We start from the raw sequence: 18,079 nt of genomic DNA on the forward strand, positions 1-18,079 counted from the left end.
TCTGGCCTTTCAGAAGCCTGGAGCGATGCTGACATCAGAGCCCCAGTGCAGGCCGTGAGGAGCAGACCGTGCCCGGCGGGTCTCGAGGAATTTCTGCCCACACCCATTGACCCCCACGGTGCCCTGGACTCAGGAAGGATATTCCCTGCAGAAGCCTGATGCCCAGGGGTTGCTTTGTGTCCTTTCAACCTTACGTGTCTGCTTTTAACATTTATCAGGAACGCCAGGCTTGGTGACAGAGGGGACGACGCAGGCCCGATCTCCCCGTCTCCACGGAGTTCATCCCAGAGCAGCGGCTTCTCCGGTGTCTTTTCTGCTTTTCTTTCTCTTTGGAGGCTGTCGTGGATTCACACGCAACCGTGAGAGACAACGCGGACCCCACGCTCCTCACCCAGTTTCCCCGTGGGAGCCGCGTACAGGACCGCCCAGCGGGACCACAGCACGAGGGCCACCTGCACTCGCGTGCGAGCGTGGGGCGGGTGCCTAGTTAACGCTCTCATCGCAGTCAAATACACAGAATCTCCCCTTTGACCTTAAGTGACACCAGGCACGGTCACGCTGTGCACCTGTCACTGCCGTCCAGCTCTACCCCCTCACCTTCCCAAACTGAGCTGTGCAACCCGAGAAACACGAAGTTCTAGGAGATTTTACCACCTGTGCAGATCGTGTCACCACAGTCAAGACACAGGACAGCTGTCATGGGGGCCCCTCGTGATGCCCCCAGAGCCCTGAGCACCACACATCCACCACCCATCTGGGCAGGTCCTCAGGAGTACCGTTGAAACGCAACCCCACGTGTGGCCTCGGGGGTGGGGTGCGGTGTCCGGTTCGCTCCCGCGTGTCGCTGGCCTTCCGCGGCCTTCCGTGGTACGCCCCGACACACATACGTGGTCCTCAAGGGCACCGTCGTGGCACAGTGCACGTCACAGGTGCCCGTTGTCAGCGAACCCCGCGGGGGCAGGAGTCGCGGCACAAGCCAGGTGGCCGCAGGAGCCGAGACAGGCTGACAAGGCCCGCGGTGGGCCCCGTGGGGAGGCCTCCCCAATTTCACGGGGTACCTGGGGAAGGGCCCACGGACCACAGGGAGCACTTCGTGTGGCCCAGAAACAGCTGGCGCGGGGGAGGGGCAGCGCGAGCGGCCAGGCCAGGGGAGGAGGGGCCTTTGCTCCAAGGGAGCAGGTGGCCCGGAGCCGGGAGGGAGGATCTGGGATGTGCAGGGGCCACACCACCCATGCTGCTGGCTGGAGAGAGGAGGGGACTGACACCCTGCAAAACACACATGATGTCGAGGTAAAAAGGGGGCTATCCTGGCTTGACTGGCCGCTCCCCCGTTCATATACAGCAGAACCTCAGGATGTGACCTTATTTCGATTTGGAAATAGGTCCTTTGCAGACAGAATTAAAGATCTCAGAATGAGGTCGTTCTGGCTCGGCGTGGGCCCAAAGTCCAGTGACTGGTGTCCTCGTAGGATGAGGGGATGCACAGAGAAGCCACGTGACCGTGGAGGCAGACCAGAGGGGCATGGCACAAGCCCAGGACACCTGGGGGAGACAGGATCCCCCGGCGCCTCCCGAGGGGGCACTGCCCTGCCCACGCCGTGGTGCTGGACTCGGGGCCTCCAGAGCTGGGACGGAATGAGGTTCTCGTTGTAAGCCCCCAGCGTATGGACTTTGTCACGGGAACCAACTCCCCCGCCACGTCCCTGGCCTGCTCCCCTCTCAGGAGGGCGCTCGTGTCTGGGTGGAGCAGGTCTGCGGTGGGGCTGCAGGGCCACAGGGAGGGCCTCCAGGCCCCACCACACCTGGGCTGCCTGCCAAGGAGCCCGAGGCCATTGTCCCCAGATAGCTGAGCTGGGCGCACGGGAGAGATCGGGGTCTCAAGGCGCCCGGATGGAGAAGCCCCACCCCCAGCTCACTCTGCACCTGAGCTACACACCGATGTGGACCCCAGCCCCACATTCCTGGCTTGAACCCACGGTGTGGCCCGGACCCCGTGCGGACAGTGTGGACGGCGTGTTTTTGCCTCACCCGGGCCTAGGGAGCTGCAGGCTGGAGGCCTGTCGGTCCCTACCCTACATTCTGCAGGTTAGGACAGGTCACCGGTCAGCCCGGTCTAAAGGCAGGGACAGAGTCACCTCTAGCAGGACAAGACGGGACAGGACAGGCAGCACAAAGCTGTGGTCATCCGCGGTTGCCCTCGCATCTCCGGGCAGGTGGCCGACCTCCCCGTCCTCCTGGAACCACCATGTCCACTCGCACCCACCAGGCTGGGAAAGGCGTGGGGGACAGACAGGCCTCTGCAAAGACAAAGGGAGGGCAGCCAGCTTCCCCAGAGGCCAGCAGAGCAGGGCCACCTCTTGGGGTGGGGTGGGGACAGAGCCGAGGGCAGGGGTGCTGAAGGCACCCTCAGGAGCCATGCCGGAGCCTGGAGATTTGTTCTTTGGAGCAAGTGGGTGCAGGCGCTCTGGAAGTGGGGGTACCAGGCCTTAGGGCCAAAAGTGGGCGGATTTGGGGAGCGCAGCATCCTGAGGCTCAGGCCCCCGTCACAGCCACTTCCAGAAAGGCCATGAGGAACCAAGTGACAGCCACCTTGACGGGAGGGACTGAAGCAAGGGGCAGAGCCTGGGGGGCAGCCTGCACAGGCCACATGGGAACTGCAGGCGGAGAGCACGGGAGAGGGAATCCTCAGGGCAGAGGGGGACCGGGGGCTAGAGCATCTGGGGAAAGAACCGACAGGGAGGGACAGGGGTTAGTTAGGACAGACAAGGGCAAGTGGCCCAAGGCAGAGGTCAGCTCCAAGGAAAGGATGGGCCACACAGAGGGCTGGACGCCTCGTGTAGGTCCCAGACGGCACGCATGTCCCCTATCCACAATCATGAGAGGTGGCCCTGGTGTGGGGCTGGGACGGGAGGGCGGTGGCACTGGGGCCTTGGCCACTCAGTGAGTCCTCCCGCCAACCACGTGCCTTTACAAGATATATTTTTCTTAAACGTCCATTTATTTTGAGAGTGTGTGCACATGGAAAGGGGAGGGGCAGAGACAGAAGGAGAGAGAACCTCGAGCAGGCTCCTTGCTGTCAATGCAGAGCCCGATGCTGGGCTCGATCTTGTGACTGTGAGATCGTGACCTGAGCCGAGATCAAGTCAGATGCTCAACCCATTGAGCCACCCAGGCGCCCCTCAAGATATTTTCAAACGAAAAGAAACTTAAATGTACCTAACATCAGACACCATTCCGTTCTTCGTTCCATAAATATTTATCAGAGCGTCTTCTGGGTCAGGCCCTGAGGCTGCCGGGGGCCCGGCCGAGAGCAGGGCAGACGCGGGGAGGCAGCCAGTGTCGCCCCTGTGCAGAGTACCGCGTGCCGGGGCCCAGCCAGAGATGAAAGGCCACGATAATTAATGCCGCTCTACGAAAGCCTTTGTGGTGGCCCCAGAGAGAGCAAAGAGATCGCAAAACCCATCTGTGTTTCCAGAACACAAGGACCTCGGAAATTATCAGACATTAAAATAAAGCTGCAGGCCAAGGACTCTGGTTCCAGCGCAGATGTGACGGAAGTTCAGAACGGAGCTGTTCCTGAGGGCTCAGGTCAAGTTTATCATCTGAGGGGACGCCCGGCACCCAGACCCCAGGCCCAGCAGCCGGCGGCGGGGACCCCCGTGGCTAGTCCCCACAGGATCCGGGGCCCCCTGCTCCCCATCCACTTTGTCCCTGAAGGGCCCTCAGGGCCGTGCCCCAAGCGTCAGACTTTATCTGGGGGGAACACAAGTCTGCGCCCTGAGTTAATAAGCCGCACGCGGCCGGGAGCCAGCCGCGTCCCCGGGTCGGATATTGGGTGCATTCAGTCGTGACGCAAGCGGCTCCGCGCAACACAGCTCCGTCTGGGAACAACCGGGGAGGCGTCGCCCTTCCTGCTTCTCTCAGACGGGGGCATTCGAGAAGAGCCTCGCGCCTGCGGGCGCACCCGGTCCCCGCACCCTCCTGTCCCCTCCTAGGGCGTGCGGGCCTCGGGGGCGGCTGCCGGCACTGACGGTTCCGGTGTGGGTGCCCCTGGGCCCGTGCCTCCCGCTCGGCTCATCCAAGTTTGGGCCGCTCGGCCGCATTTGAAGGCCGCGGGGTCCTCGCGAGGAGGGCGCCGAGCGACACGGACGAGACCCCCTCCGCCCGCTGGCGGGTACGGGAGGTGCGGAGTCTGCCGGAGGGGGAGCCCAGGAGGGCGCGGCACCAACGCTGCCGATTCTTCGCAAGCGACTCTCGTCTCCGCTCCGAGCGGGGGGATGGGGGGGCGCCTACCACCTGAGCGGCTGGCGGCCGCACTGCAGCTCGGTGGCCACGTGCTGGCGGTGGAGCTCCTGCAGACGCAGCAGCAGCGCCTCCACGTTCTCCCCGGTGGCCGCCGACAGGGCGACGGCGCTCGAGCCCAGGCGCGCCCGCAGCCGGGGCACGGCAGCCCTGGCCTCGGGGAGGTCGACCTTATTTGCCACGACCACGTGGGGTCGCTGGGACAGGCCGGCCTCGTGCTGCTCCAGCTCCCGCTTCAGGTCCTCAAGCTGAGTCCACGGCTCCGGCTCCGAGAGATCCACCACGAACAGGAGGAAGCGGCAGCGCTCGACGTGCCTGAGGAAGGCGCTCCCCAGGCCTCTGTTCCGGTGCGCGCCCCGGACGATGCCCGGGATGTCCGCCACTGCAGGGGGAGACAGAGCAGGGGGGCTGCCTCCGGAACCCTGGCCACGGATGCCGCCGGATTTCCCGCCGGAGCGACCCATCGGGCCGGCTGCCGTCCCGGGCACCGTGGCTCTGAGCTGCCAGAGGCTGAGGTATGCGGGGACAGGCTGGCGGGGGGGGAGCCTGCCCGGTAAGGAACAGTGAACACACGCCAGCCTCTGGCTGTAAAAATGATTCAGAAAAGGGGAAAACGGCCTCCTGTAAACTGTGAGGAACTGGATTGCTGACAGAAATTATTATAGAGCACTCTGCAAACGCAAAGCGCTATACGAGTAACGTGAGCGGCAGGCTCACTGCGTTTAACGGGTACCTTCCCTCCCAGGGAAAAAGTTTTCTTCCCTCGAAATGGCACGGGGAAAGCTCTGAGGTCACGTGTCACCTCCGCGACAAGTGCTGAGGGGGGAGGCAGGCCTTCCTCAGGCCCGAAAGGAGCACACGACTCCCGAGCGCACTTCGACAGGGGCCGCAGCAAGGCCGCATCTGGGGGGGCGGCTCTGAAGGCCGACAGAAGCACGGCTCCGAAGGACACTGTCTACACCCAACCTCGGAGAGGACTATGAAGTTCCACCTGCTATCTGTTGGTGATCGTCACAGCGAACAATCCCAACGTGGGGCTTTAAGGTGGTGAACGGGTAGGACGCCACGGCAGGCCTCGCGTTCGAAATGGCCCGGAGAAGCGAGGACTTCCCGGCATTGGGGAACCCAACCTGGAAGAGAGGCAGAGATGGGGTGTCACCGCGGGGCGCCTGTGGCAGCACTGGGGACAGAGCGTCTATCGGTCGGCTGTGCCCACACCCCCTCCTCCCGCCTGGGGCCCCACACGATACTCACCATCCCGGCGTGGGCCACCGTCTTGAGCTCCAGGAAGAGGACACGTTCTTGACCGGGCTGCCCGGGGGTACAGGTCACCGGTGCACGGTTGTCATTGGCCAGGAAAAAGCGGTTGCCTTTTCCTCCCGCACCTCCCCGAGCGGCGACGTACTCCGCGCCCGGGCAGGACAGGTCAGCCACGACTTCACTGCCCTCCTTCACTAAGGTGCCCACAGGGACCTGAAAATAATGAAGCACTTGCGGGACTGGAGGGCAGACACGTGAGTGGACCAGACCCCATGCATCTGTCCATGTCTAGAAGCGGGGGGTGTAGCAGAGGGAGGGGGCACCACTAGGTCCCCCTTCACAGAGCTATGAAGCACCAAGAGAAAGGTCCCGACCTTCACAGGGACTTTATGGGGCTGTCGTAATCCCTGCATGGCATTCAGATAGCTTCTTCAAACAGTGTTTCTAAAACATTAGGGTGGATGGAAGCATCCGGAAAACACTGGGATAATCTGAGAGAGAGATGGCCTGAGAGGGTCAGGACAGAGGAAGAGCGGACCCCTGGAGTCCCGCTTTTTATTTAAAAATAAAAAATTTTTATTTATTTTTGGACAGAGAGAGACAGAGCATGAACGGGGGAGGGTCAGAGAGAGGGAGACACAGAATCCGAAACAGGCTCCAGGCTCCGAGCTGTCAGCACAGAGCCCGACGCAGGGCTCGAACTCATGGACTGTGAGATCATTGACCTGAGCCGAAGTCGGCCGCTCAACCGACTGAGCCACCCAGGCGCCCCTGGAGTCCCACTTTTTAAATACAATTATTTTGTGATTTTTGAGAACGGGTCATACACACGTGTGGGATAAAATTAGGACCAAGTCTCGGTCTCGGGCAGCTGTGTGTCCGAGCCAAGGGGACCCCTGTGAGGCACCCCCCGAGGCCACGACAGGCTTACCCGGATGTAGAGGACAGCGCCGCCTCGCCCGGAGCAGTTCTTCCGGCCGCCGGCTTGCCCGTGGAAACCCTGGTACCGCGACAACACAGAGGACAGCGACTTGACTTGCTGGTCAGCTACAAGTCAGAGCAACGACCTTCACCATTGTTGGCTTAAAAGCAGAATTCTCTGCACACTGTCCACTTCCTCTGGTTGGGTTGAAGGACATTAGGAATGCTTGCGCACGGAAACATGGAATGAAGTCATGGCACAAGTTACCGAGCGAGCAATGGGTATTTTAATTTTTTTTTTAAACATTTCTTTCTTTTTAAGAGACAGAGTGAGAGCAGGGGAGGGGCAGAGAGAGACGGAGACACAGAATCAGAAGCAGGCTCCAGGCTCTGAGCTGTCAGCACAGAGCCCGATGTAGGGCTTGAACTCACGAACCGTGAGATCATGACCTGAGCCGAAGTTGGACGCCCAACCGACTGAGCCACCCAGGCGCCCCGCAATGTGACACTTTAAAAAGCTAAATTCTCACTTCCTTTCAAAAAAATACAATTTCTGAAAATTCAAAATCACCTATAATACCATCATCAATGTAAAAGTAGTTCCACTTTCGGGTTTGCCTGGGCGGCTCCGTCAGTTAAGTGTCTGACCCTTGGTATCGGCTCAGGTCACGACCTCAAGGGTTCATGAGCTCGAGCCCCACAATGTGGTCAACGCAGTCCACAGCCTCCCGGAATGTACCGAGACAGCAACACCGACCCTGTTGTTACATGCTGGACTAGAACGTTACACTCCCTGAGAGTAAACGCGCTCTGTACTCCTCAAATTTAGAAAAACCCACCACTGAAGTTGGTTCAGGGGCGTTAAGTACAAACACACATATAATTTAATAAAAATGATGTCCACACGTCAACATTTGAATTCAAATTCCCACGCGGATAAGAACCTGGAGACGCTCCGCCCCAAAGAGGAGCAGACACCCCGATCCTTCCCACACAGCCCCTGGGGACACGTGCCTTTCAGGATGACATGGCCACCGTCACCTCCATCACCACCGTCCGGGCCTCCGAACTCCTTCCGGGCTCACTGTGGAAACAGCTCACCCCGTCGCCTCCACATCCCCCTCGGATGAGCACTCGGCGATGGTCCACAAAATGCCTCTTCTGCAGAGAGCACAGCGAGCCCACTCGTTACTCCCTCCGCGATCCTCGCGAGGACCAGGCAGCCATGTGGAATGTGCCTTTTGTATCTATGACAGGTTTTAAGACTAGAGGTAAATGACGCTAAGGTTACTAATCTCGCCTCCAGTGCAAAAATAGGAAAAGGTTCCCATGAGCCCCTACTACTTGTAGGCCCACGTCAGTCAACAAGGCACATGTAAAAAGTGGTCAGCACAGAACTCAGTTGGATAACGAAGTCAACATTCCCAAACTAAAGAAAATGAGAGTTGTTTAGAGAACATTCCTGAAACAAAGCATCTTTCCATGTTTTTTCAAATAGCAATACGTTACTGAAATACCAGGTCTTTACTAATGGAAAGACGCCATAATGAATGCGAGAGTCCTTGGTGGATTACCAGGCTTCTGACTTTAAAGAAAGAATGTTTTCTGCAGCCCAACTGAAAAGGGCTTATGTTTGTTTATTTATTTTTTAATTTAAAAAAAAAAAATCTTTATTTTTGAGAGAGAGAGAGAGAGACAGACAGAGACAGAGTGCGAGCGGGGGAGAAAGAGAGAGAGGGAGACACAGAATCTGAAGCAGGCTCCAGGCTGTCAGCACAGAGCCCGACGGGGGCTCGAACTCAAGGACTGCAAGATCATGGCGTGAGCTGATGTCGGACACTTGACCGACTGAGCCACCCAGGCGCCCCTGAAGAGGGCTTAGGTTTAAATTTTTTTTTTTTTTCAACGTTTATTTATTTTTGGGACAGAGAGAGACAGAGCATGAACGGGGGAGGGGCAGAGAGAGAGGGAGACACAGAATCGGAAACAGGCTCCAGGCTCTGAGCCATCAGCCCAGAGCCTGACGCGGGGCTCGAACTCACGGACCGCGAGATCGTGACCTGGCTGAAGTTGGACGCTTAACCGACTGCGCCACCCAGGCGCCCCTAAATGTAGCAATATAAACAGAACTCCTGACCTGAGATTAAGTGTTGCTCTAGGCCCCTAAGGGAGGCACAATCTAGGAGAAGAACTAGAACTAACTAGGTTCACATTTGATAAACAGCTCATCCTGGCCAGCTCTCCGAGGTGCCAGGGCACAGTGCCGGTGTCCCGCTAGCGGGGAACCCGCCACCCTCCTGCACGCGTGTGCGGGTGGACGCAGCCATCCACAAGGCCCCTCCACCAGGACCCAGGGCATCTGCATTTCTGTCCGCTACTGCATAAGCAGTTTTTTTTTTTTTTTTTTTTTTTAATACCCAAGTATTTTAAGATTCTCTGGCACCACCACGTGGAAAAACCACGAATTACTATTTCAAAAACTTTGCTGTAGGCCAACATAATCAAGATCGACGTGATGGGAAAAAAGCACAACTGATGAACATTCTAGGGAAAATAAAACTTAGATTCAATTTGTACATTCAGCTAAGACCATGCAAAGCTGAGGTACGTGGTAAGTTGTCCACAGAAAACACTGTTGGCCCAGGTGATGCTTATCTGCCCACACCCATTTAGGAGGAAACAAAGTGGGTGGTGAGCACCTATCTTCTTAAATTTAATCAAAGGTCATTCACGTTCTTAGTAGGTCTTGGTGAATTTAGAACAAAAACCAGGTAAGGCTTAAAGAAGTATAAAGCTAAAGGCATGCCCCTTCCCCCCACAGATGTTTTAAATAAAGAACTACTCGTACATACTTAAGAACGTACCTAGTACACACGTCCCAGGGGCGCCTGGGGGCCCAGTCTGTGGAGCCTCCGACTCTCGACTTCGGCTCAGGTATTGAGCTCACGGTGGGGGAGTTTGAGCCCCACGTCGGGCTCCGTGCTGGCCTGCCTGGAATTCTCTCTCCCTCTCTCTGCCCCTCCCCTGTTAGTGTGCACCCTCCCTCCCGGCTGCAGGGAAGGAGCACGGCGCTCCGGCAGCACCCACGTGCCTTCCCCGCTCTTCGTAGTTTCCACGAGCAAGGACTCGGCACACACAGACCTTCTTTCCATCTCATCGTGTTCAAGATGCTACATGTGTAGCATCACACACATCAGAATGAATGAACAGGAAAATGAGATCTCAAAACACTGTGCCTTGCTTCTGAGAGAGGGAACTGCAGGCAACCTCCTAAAAGGTCAGAAATCTCACCAGCTTCTTCTCGGAGAGCGGTTTCTTTCCGGGGGGCTCCTGGTGCCTGGAGAGGTCCGCACGGCTGGCCGAGAGCAGCCTGGGGGGAGCGTGCCACGGGAGCTGGCCGGGCGCGACCCGAGTCCAGCGCCCCACGCCCCCAAACACGGTCCGCGGTCCTACTGAGAGAAGCCTCGAAGGCACCATGGCTCCTTAACAAAAATCAAATTGGCAAAATCAGACGCCTGGTTTAAACCTGCAAACCGAGGGGCGCCCGGGTGGCTCAGTCGGTTAAGCATCTGACTCTTGATTTCGGTCATGATCTCATAGCTGTGGGATGGAGCCCCAAGTCGGGTTCTGCGCGGACAGAGCGGAGCCTGCTTGGGACTCTCTCTCTCAAAATAAATAAACTTAAAAAAAAAACAAAACCCACAACCCTGCAAACTGAAACTAAAGAAAAGGCCTGTGCACAGCAGTATCTCCACGTGTGGTTTTGAAACACGTAAACAAACTCGCTAACAGGACAGTCTTCCATCACCACTCTCAGCTCCGAGCCAGGGTCACCTGCCCTTCTCAGCCTCTGTCTTACTTGGGAGCAAGCTGTGTGTACAAAGGATTTAAATCGTTAAACCTCCCGCAGCACTGGATGCACTCCTCTACAGGTTATCAAATATCTGCTCAGTGAGAACATTAAGAAGAAAACCTGAGCCTCAAATAAAAAGTTCTTAAAACACCCAGGGGTGCCTGGGTGGCTCAGTCAGTTGATTTCAGCTCAGGTCATGGTGTCACGGTTTGTGGGATCGAGCCCTACGTCAGCAAGGGGTCTGCTTGGGATTCTCTCTTCCTGCCCCTTCCCCACTTGTGTGTGCACCCTCTCAAAATAAATATTAAAAAATGTATTAAAACACTCAATTACTCAAATATTAGTGGGTTATCCTGTGCAGTTCAAAAATAGCCAAACTGGACCAGTGAGAATACGGGTTATGGAGCACGGTGGTTATGCCCCCAGACTGGAAGCAAATGTCCCCTCTGCCCCTTGTCCCCAGCGTGGACCTGGAAGCACTCTTCCCTGTGTGGCCTCACTCTGTGCATCTGTCAATGGGACGGGGCTGGCAGGACAGGCCGCCCACGTGCGTGCTCAGTGTGAGCCACCTGTCCCTCACTGGGGGCTGCTCCCACCCTTCCCAGTGCCCACACATCTGTAGGTGCCAAGGCCACATGTGAGGCAGCCTGGGACCTGGCCCTCTAGGGGTGACAGCCCCTTCTCCCTTTGCTGTGAGGGCCTGAAAGCCACGCACTCTCAGACGTCCCTGATGCGTGGGCACATGTGTGCCACGTAAAAGAAAACTCAGAAAGCTTTCCTCCCGTTTCTAAGTATGAAATATATACGCAAATAGGAAAAGAAACGTACACGTAATGTTTAAAATATAATTAGAGGGGCGCCTGGGGGGCTCAGTTGGTTAAGCATCCGACTTCGGCTCAGGTCATGATCTCACAGCTCGTGGATTCTAGCCCCGCGTCGGGCTCTGTGCTGACAGCTCAGAGCCTGGAGCCTGCTTGGGATTCTGTGTCTTCCTCTCTCTCTGCCCCTCCCGTTCACTGTCTCAAAACTAAATAAATATTAAAAAAAAAAAAAAAATTAGAAAGCCACCAAGTGTGTAACACAGCAGGAGAAGAGACAGAATTTGCTTGGACCTCAGAAACCCCTCCCGTGAGCCTCCAGCTCCACATTCGGGCTCCGCAGGGAAGGGATACATTCTTTGTAGGAATTCTTCTCCTAGCAAGGCACTGAAGAGTTTTGCTTCTCATTTGGAAACTGTCACAGTCATGGAAAAGGCAGAGTCGGGGGTGAAGGACCCTTTCCTTCCTGAATCGCCTGCGGGGAAGCTGCCGACCTGACGCCCCACGCCCCGGATCACCCCATGCGTGCCCCCCGTGGAGCCGGCGTCCCCCACGAGCAGGCCGCCAGCCGCACGCACGGCCCTCCCTTCAGCCTCCCTAGCCTGGGACGCTCCTCAGCCTCGCCTTGGCTCTCGTGCCAGTGACGCTTCGAGGCCACGGGCCAGGTGTCCTGCAGCAGGTGTGTGTCCCCCGTCTGACTGACGTCCCGTCCCCTCGTGACAAGAATGCCACACAAGCCCCGCAGAGGGCCGGGTCTCCTTGGTCCTTTCCTTTTTTTTTTTTTTCCTTGGTCCTTTCCTGATGCACTCTGAGCTCCAGCCCTCTGGGGTCCCTGCCGGCTTCCCCCTCCTCATTAGCTCCCCATTTATTCACCGTCGTGGGCTCGTGCTTTTCTGTTTTAGTCACCTACACTTGGATATGCATGCGTTTACTTATTTATGATTTATTTACGTATTTATTTATCTATCTACATATCTATCATGTTCAAGCGGTCCCCAGTTTGGCCAGTGGCGGCCCATCAATCTTTGAGGACTTCCTTGCTTCCGGGTACAAAACGTTCTGGGCTTACTTCGTATTCTCCCCAGACGACCCTGAGATCAGCCTTTACTCAAGAAGCCCCAGTTGCTGTGAGTGGAGAATGGGATTCAGAAGCCCCTGTGCCCGCTGGGCAGGCTGGGGTTTCACAGCTTGCGGGCTCAGGGGGGACCCGGAGGGCAGACAAAGGTACGCACACCCACACACCCACCTGTGCATCACTGCTACGCCTGTCCACCCACAGCTAGCGAGCAGCGTCTGTCCAAATCCAGGAACTCACACCCACGTGCCCAATTGCACACCGCAGGACGCACGCTCATTTCCTCTTTCTGTCTCGACAGCTCCATTCTCTGACTGCCAGGTCCCCGCTTCCAGCGTCCTGGACATGTTTGTTCCCTGGCTCAATCCTCATAGCAGCCCAACCCTCCCCTCCTCCACCCCCCATGCGGGGCTGAACCCCAACCCCCCCGCCCCGGGGATACCCTCCTGTTACCCTTCTGTAAGTGCATACTGTTTTTACAAGGAACTTTCATTTGGGAATGATTTTAGACTTACAAAAAAAAGGTGAAAGATATTCCCACATACCTCTTGGCCGGTCTCCCCTAACGTTAGCGTCTTACGTGACCGGGATACGTTTGCCAAAACTAAAAACCCAACTTGGGTTAAACTCCAGGTGGCATTCGGAGGGCACGAGTTTTTCCACCAACAGCTCTTTCTCTTTTCCAGGGCCAGAGCCAGGGTCCCACACCGAGTTAAGCCATCCTGGAGTGCTATCTGTAAGACAAGGGCTGTCCCCAGCATCACAGGCCCAGCAAGAACGCGCTTCAGGAGGGGAGATGAAACGAGACGGTCTCAGACGGTGAAAAAGCATCTCTACAAGAGATGCTTGGGAGTTCCCGAGGTGAAGGAAAACGGCACCAGAGGGTCACCCAGATCTTCAGCAACGGGAGGCAGCAACAGAAAAGGTAAATGAGTTACAAGCACTGCCAATTTTCCTGGTAAGACTAGACACGTGAGATCACAGCAAGCAAGACTTCTTTATAACACCGTCCAGTGGGTTTTCAATGCAGGCAGAGGTCCTACACCTGACAGCGTCAGATCGCGGGGAGATGAAAGGGACCGTGGGGGGCAAGAGGCCCGCACCAGCCTCAGCGCCGAGCAGGCGAGGACAGGCTGGGCATGTGCACCGTGTCCCCCCAGAGCCGCCGCTGACACGCAACACAGAGACGGCCCGAGAGCCAACCGGCAGGGACAGGGGACGCTTCAAAACACGCCAACGGTTCAGAAGAACAGGGCTAACGGAAACAGAGAGGACACACAGAAAATAAACAATAGAAGAGTGTAGTTTAACCTAACCAGACGCGTAACTGAGGTAAGACAGACGTCCAGAAACAGCATCACCGGACGCGAGGGAAGACATCTGATAGTGACCCAAGGGCACCGAGCAGCTACAGATGTGCACAATGACTACTTCAAAACACATGAAGCAAAATCTGAAAGAACTGAAGGGAGAAACAGACCGCTGCACAGCCATCGTGGGGAATTTTAATATTGCTCTCGCTCTCTCAGGAAGTGATAAAAAGAAAAAAAAAGTAGCTGAAGAGAAAACAAGCAAACAACCGAAAACAGCCACGAAGATGCAGAAAATCTGAGCGATCTTATCAACAGGGTCGATCTGACATGCACAGAGCAGTTCATCCAACGACTGCAGAGCAGACGCTATTTTCAGGCGTCTGGAACACTCACTAGACAGACCATCGGACGGGACGCAAAGCCTCAAGCACTGATTCAAGAGGATGGAAACCACCGAGGGTGTGGTGTGTTCTCTGGCTACAAGAAGACCGAAGTCAGTCAGCATACAGTACTGAGGAAACCCCGGTTACCCGGAAGTTATACGGCACGCTTCCATTTTGAAAGGAACGGCAAGGACAGCACAACGTGCCCAGTTCAGGGGACCCTCGGGGCTCTGCGTGCTCACCCTGGCAAAGAAGAACAATCTAAAACCAGCTAAGATCAAGAAACCAGAAAGTGCAAAGTGGAAGGAAGGAAATAATAAAGAGTAGAAATAAACCCTAGCAGACGACAGAAAAACACCACAGCCACTGAAAAGATTCATGGCGCTAACAAAGCTCTCATCGGACTGATCAAGAGTGAACGCAGATCCCCAATGTCAGGAATTTAAAAGCGGTTCTCAGCACCAACTGTCCAGATACGAAAAGGGTAAGAGAATGCTATGAACAAGTTTTTGCCAGCAAACTCAGCAACTTACGTGAAATGGACAATTTCTGAAAAGTGCAACTTACCCAACTAATACAAGTAGAAAATCTAAATGGCTCTGTGTCTACTAAAAAATGTTAAACTGGGGGCGCCTGGGTGGCGCAGTCGGTTAAGCGTCCGACTTCAGCCAGGTCACGATCTCGCGGTCCGTGAGTTCGAGCCCCGCGTCGGGCTCTGGGCTGATGGCTCGGAGCCTGGAGCCTGTTTCCGATTCTGTGTCTCCCTCTCTCTCTCTGCCCCTCCCCCGTTCATGCTCTGTCTCTCTCTGTCCCCAAAATAAATAAACATTGAAAAAAAAAAAATTAAAAAAAAAAAAATGTTAAACTGCTCATAAGAAACATCCCCCAAAAGACTCTAGACTCAGACGATTTTACTGGAAGATTCTAAAGAACATTCAAGGAAGACATAACAGCAATCTTACAGAAACTTTCTCAGAAAAAGGAAGTGAGATCACTACCTAACTCATTTTACAAGGCCAGTGAAACTCTAGTACCAAAGCCTCATTATACAGAGAAAATTACAGTCCAACATCCCTCATGAACATAGACCTAAAGAATCCCTAACAACACAGGGTCCAGTTGAGTCTACCGCGAACCAGGGCCAAGCGGGATGACTCCTGGAACACAGGCTTTATTAGCAGTTACAACCCCACCCCCCCCTTCCCACTGGCAATCACACACACCTGACCCAAGTCAACAGCCATTTGTGATCAGGAAAAGGAAACGCTGCAGCAAATGAGGAACGGGAGGGTACATCTCCAAGCTGACAAAGGGCATCTGGCCCACGCGGCCATCACACGGGATGGAGAAAGACTGGACTGTTACCCACGATGGGGAAAAAGCCGCTATGCTCACCACCGCTACGCAACACTGTGTTTCAAACGCTGCAATAAAGAATTAAAACAAAAAAGGAGAGGTGACAGCGCAGAAGATATGATTGTTTCCACAGAGAGTCCCAGGAAAACCTATAAAACAATGACTAAAATTAATAAAACGATTAACCAAGTTTGCAGATTACAAGGTTAACGCACAAAAACCAATTGTACTCATACACTAGCGGCAAACAACTGGAAAATGAAGAAAACAGTCTCGTCCACGGTAGCGCCATACAAAAAAAGTGCCTAGAAATAAGCGTTAACTATCAACATTCAAGACGTCTACCGTGTTGCAAAATACTGAGCTGAGTATTTTTAGGGATCGCCTTATCTGGGCCTCACAACTACTCTGTAAGCAAAGTCCTTTCAGTCCCCCGACTGGCAGATGAAGAGGGAAAGTGGCTCCCCCGAGGTCTGAGTGGTCAGGCGGCAGCGGCGGAGCGAGGAAACTGGTAAAGGGACCAGTCCTCCAGCATGGCTACCAGCACATCCACGGCAAAGCCCGCTGCAGGGCTGTACCGTGCACCCAGCCCCGGCCGACACCGGGTACAGGGCACCGGTGACACGAAACCCGGAGACCTGTGGCGGAGAAGGTCATCGGCTACAGGGCCAGCCAGAGACCTGCGCTCTGAATCTTGCCTACTGGGCTTACTTCCTCCTTCCGGGCCCTTCCAGCGCCGGGTGGAAAAGCCTGCTGATTGCATGCCTGAGTGACAGGGCTTCCCTCGATAAGTAACAAGTTCAACTTTGCTTCACACTGCTGTTTTCCTTCTAAATGCCATCCCTGCACTGCCCAATGAGCCAACCACATGGGGCTATTCAACTTAAATTAGTTAAAAATTTAAAAACGGGGCACCTGGGTGGCTCGGTCAACTGCACATCCGACTTTGACTCAGATCACGATCTCACCCTTTGTGAGTTCAAGTCCTGCATTGGGCTCCGTGCTGATGGCACAAAACCAGCTTCAGATCTTCTATCCCCGTCTCTGCCCCTCCTTTGCTCTCTCTCTCAAAAACAACATTTAAAATAAATAAATAAAAAGGTAAAAATACCGTCCCTCAGTTACACAAGGCACATTTCAAGTGCTGACAGCCACGTGTGGTCAGCGGGCCCCATACTGGACATCACACTTCCACTATTACAGAGAGTCCTTCTGGAGAGTGCTGGTCTCTACTGTGGGAACTCAGGAAGTGAGCTCAGATTCCTCCTGGCAGCATCTGTCTACTGGGCCCGTTCAGCAGGTAAAGGCCAGACAGTGATGAAACCCAGGATCCAGAGTCCAGTGGATGTTATGATTACAGGATGGGGCTTTTACAATTGCTGGAAAGGTACTCAGCACATGGCAAGGGCCCCACTTTATTGTTTTTTTAATATTTACTTTTGAGAGAGAAAGAGAGCGTGCACGCCGCAGGGTAGGAGGAGAGACAGAAAGGGAGACACAGAATCTGAAGTGGCTCCAGGCTCTGAGCTACCAGCACAGAGCCCGACGTGGGGCTGGAACCCAGGAGCCTTGAGATCACGACCTGAGCCGAGGTCGGACGCTCAACCGACTGAGCCACCCAGGCGTCCCTCCAGTTTGTTTCTTAAATTACTTATTATTGTTTTTCTTCAAGTAGGGTTCCCGTCCAACGTGGGGCTATGAACTCCCCACCCCCAGATCAAGAGTCGGATCCTCTACCGACCAACCGAGCCAGCAGGGCCTTGGACACTATTACTTCGCTCTATAAAGCGTTAAGCTCAGTTGTACTGCTGCGCAGAAGTTATTCTTTGCCAGGAACCTCTTCTAAACCTTCTACAGAAATTTCAAAATTCATTCCTTACAACCACCCAAGAGCGTGCGCGCTGTTTGCAGAGCCGGCCCGGAGGCACTTGCTCTCCCTGCCGTCGAGGAAGCTGGTTCCGGGCCGCTCCCGTCTGGTTCTGGTGGCGGCACCCTCCCCACTAAATCCTCTGGGTCCAGGGGCAGAAGCAACTCCACCGTCGCAGCTCCAGGTCGGCGTCCCGACTGCACGGTCTCCGCACACGTTCGCTCCTCGGCGGCGCCGCCCGCCCCGGACCCGGGAGCACGCCTGCTCGGGGGCCGCAGAGACACCCGCCACACCGGGAGCGCCCGGCGCGGGAAAGCGGGGCAGGGAGCCGCGTTTGCAGCAGCGCTCCGTCTACACGCGCTCCGACATGTTTCGCAGGACGTGTGAGCGCTCGCGCCCTTTCGCGCGGCCGTGCGTCCCCGCGGTTACGCAGACACGCACGGAAGGACGCGGGGGCGCCCGGGACCCAAGGCCGCTCTCACAAGGCGTGCCCGCCGTCGCCGTCCCCGCGCCCCCGTCCCCTGGGCCGCCCCGACGCCCGCCAGCGCCCGCACTCACCGCTCCTGGACACGTCACTTCCGGGGCCCGGACCCGGGCTGTCAGATCACTTCCGGGGCCGGACCCGCCCCCGGCAGGCTGCGCCTGCGCAGGGCCTGCCTAGCGAGCGTGAGCGGAAGATAGGACCTACTCCGGCCCACGTCCTTGGGCGCAGTCCGAGTTGGCTGTGTCGCGGTTGGAGGGGCGCCGGCTGGCGGGCACCCGGCCACCGCGTCAGACACCCGGAGCCCCGTCCGACTGACGCGGGTCATCCCCATCAGAGACCCGCCTCCTCCGTCAGGCACCGGCTGCCCCCTTCGGACAGACATCTGTTTCCCCCGTCATGCAGACATCTGCCTCCGCCTTCAGACGCCGGCCACCCCCATCAGAGACC

The 18,079-nt window shown here is 56.1% G+C and overlaps 1 protein-coding gene across 1 annotated transcript; it reads right to left on the reverse strand.

The window, feature by feature from the left end:
• Positions 1-3,240: 3,240 nt before the first annotated feature.
• MTG2 (mitochondrial ribosome associated GTPase 2) lies at positions 3,241-17,823 on the reverse strand. Its single transcript, XM_045444056.1, is given in 8 exon segments — positions 3,241-4,684; positions 5,294-5,432; positions 5,557-5,775; positions 6,494-6,609; positions 7,498-7,560; positions 7,563-7,644; positions 9,775-9,965; positions 17,707-17,823. Coding segments are annotated over 7 exon segments (1,200 nt in total). The 5' UTR covers positions 9,961-9,965; positions 17,707-17,823; the 3' UTR covers positions 3,241-4,289.
• Positions 17,824-18,079: the final 256 nt, after the last annotated feature.

The sequence above is a fragment of the Leopardus geoffroyi genome, chromosome A3, assembly GCF_018350155.1.
Source record: "Leopardus geoffroyi isolate Oge1 chromosome A3, O.geoffroyi_Oge1_pat1.0, whole genome shotgun sequence".
NCBI lineage: Eukaryota > Metazoa > Chordata > Mammalia > Carnivora > Felidae > Leopardus > Leopardus geoffroyi.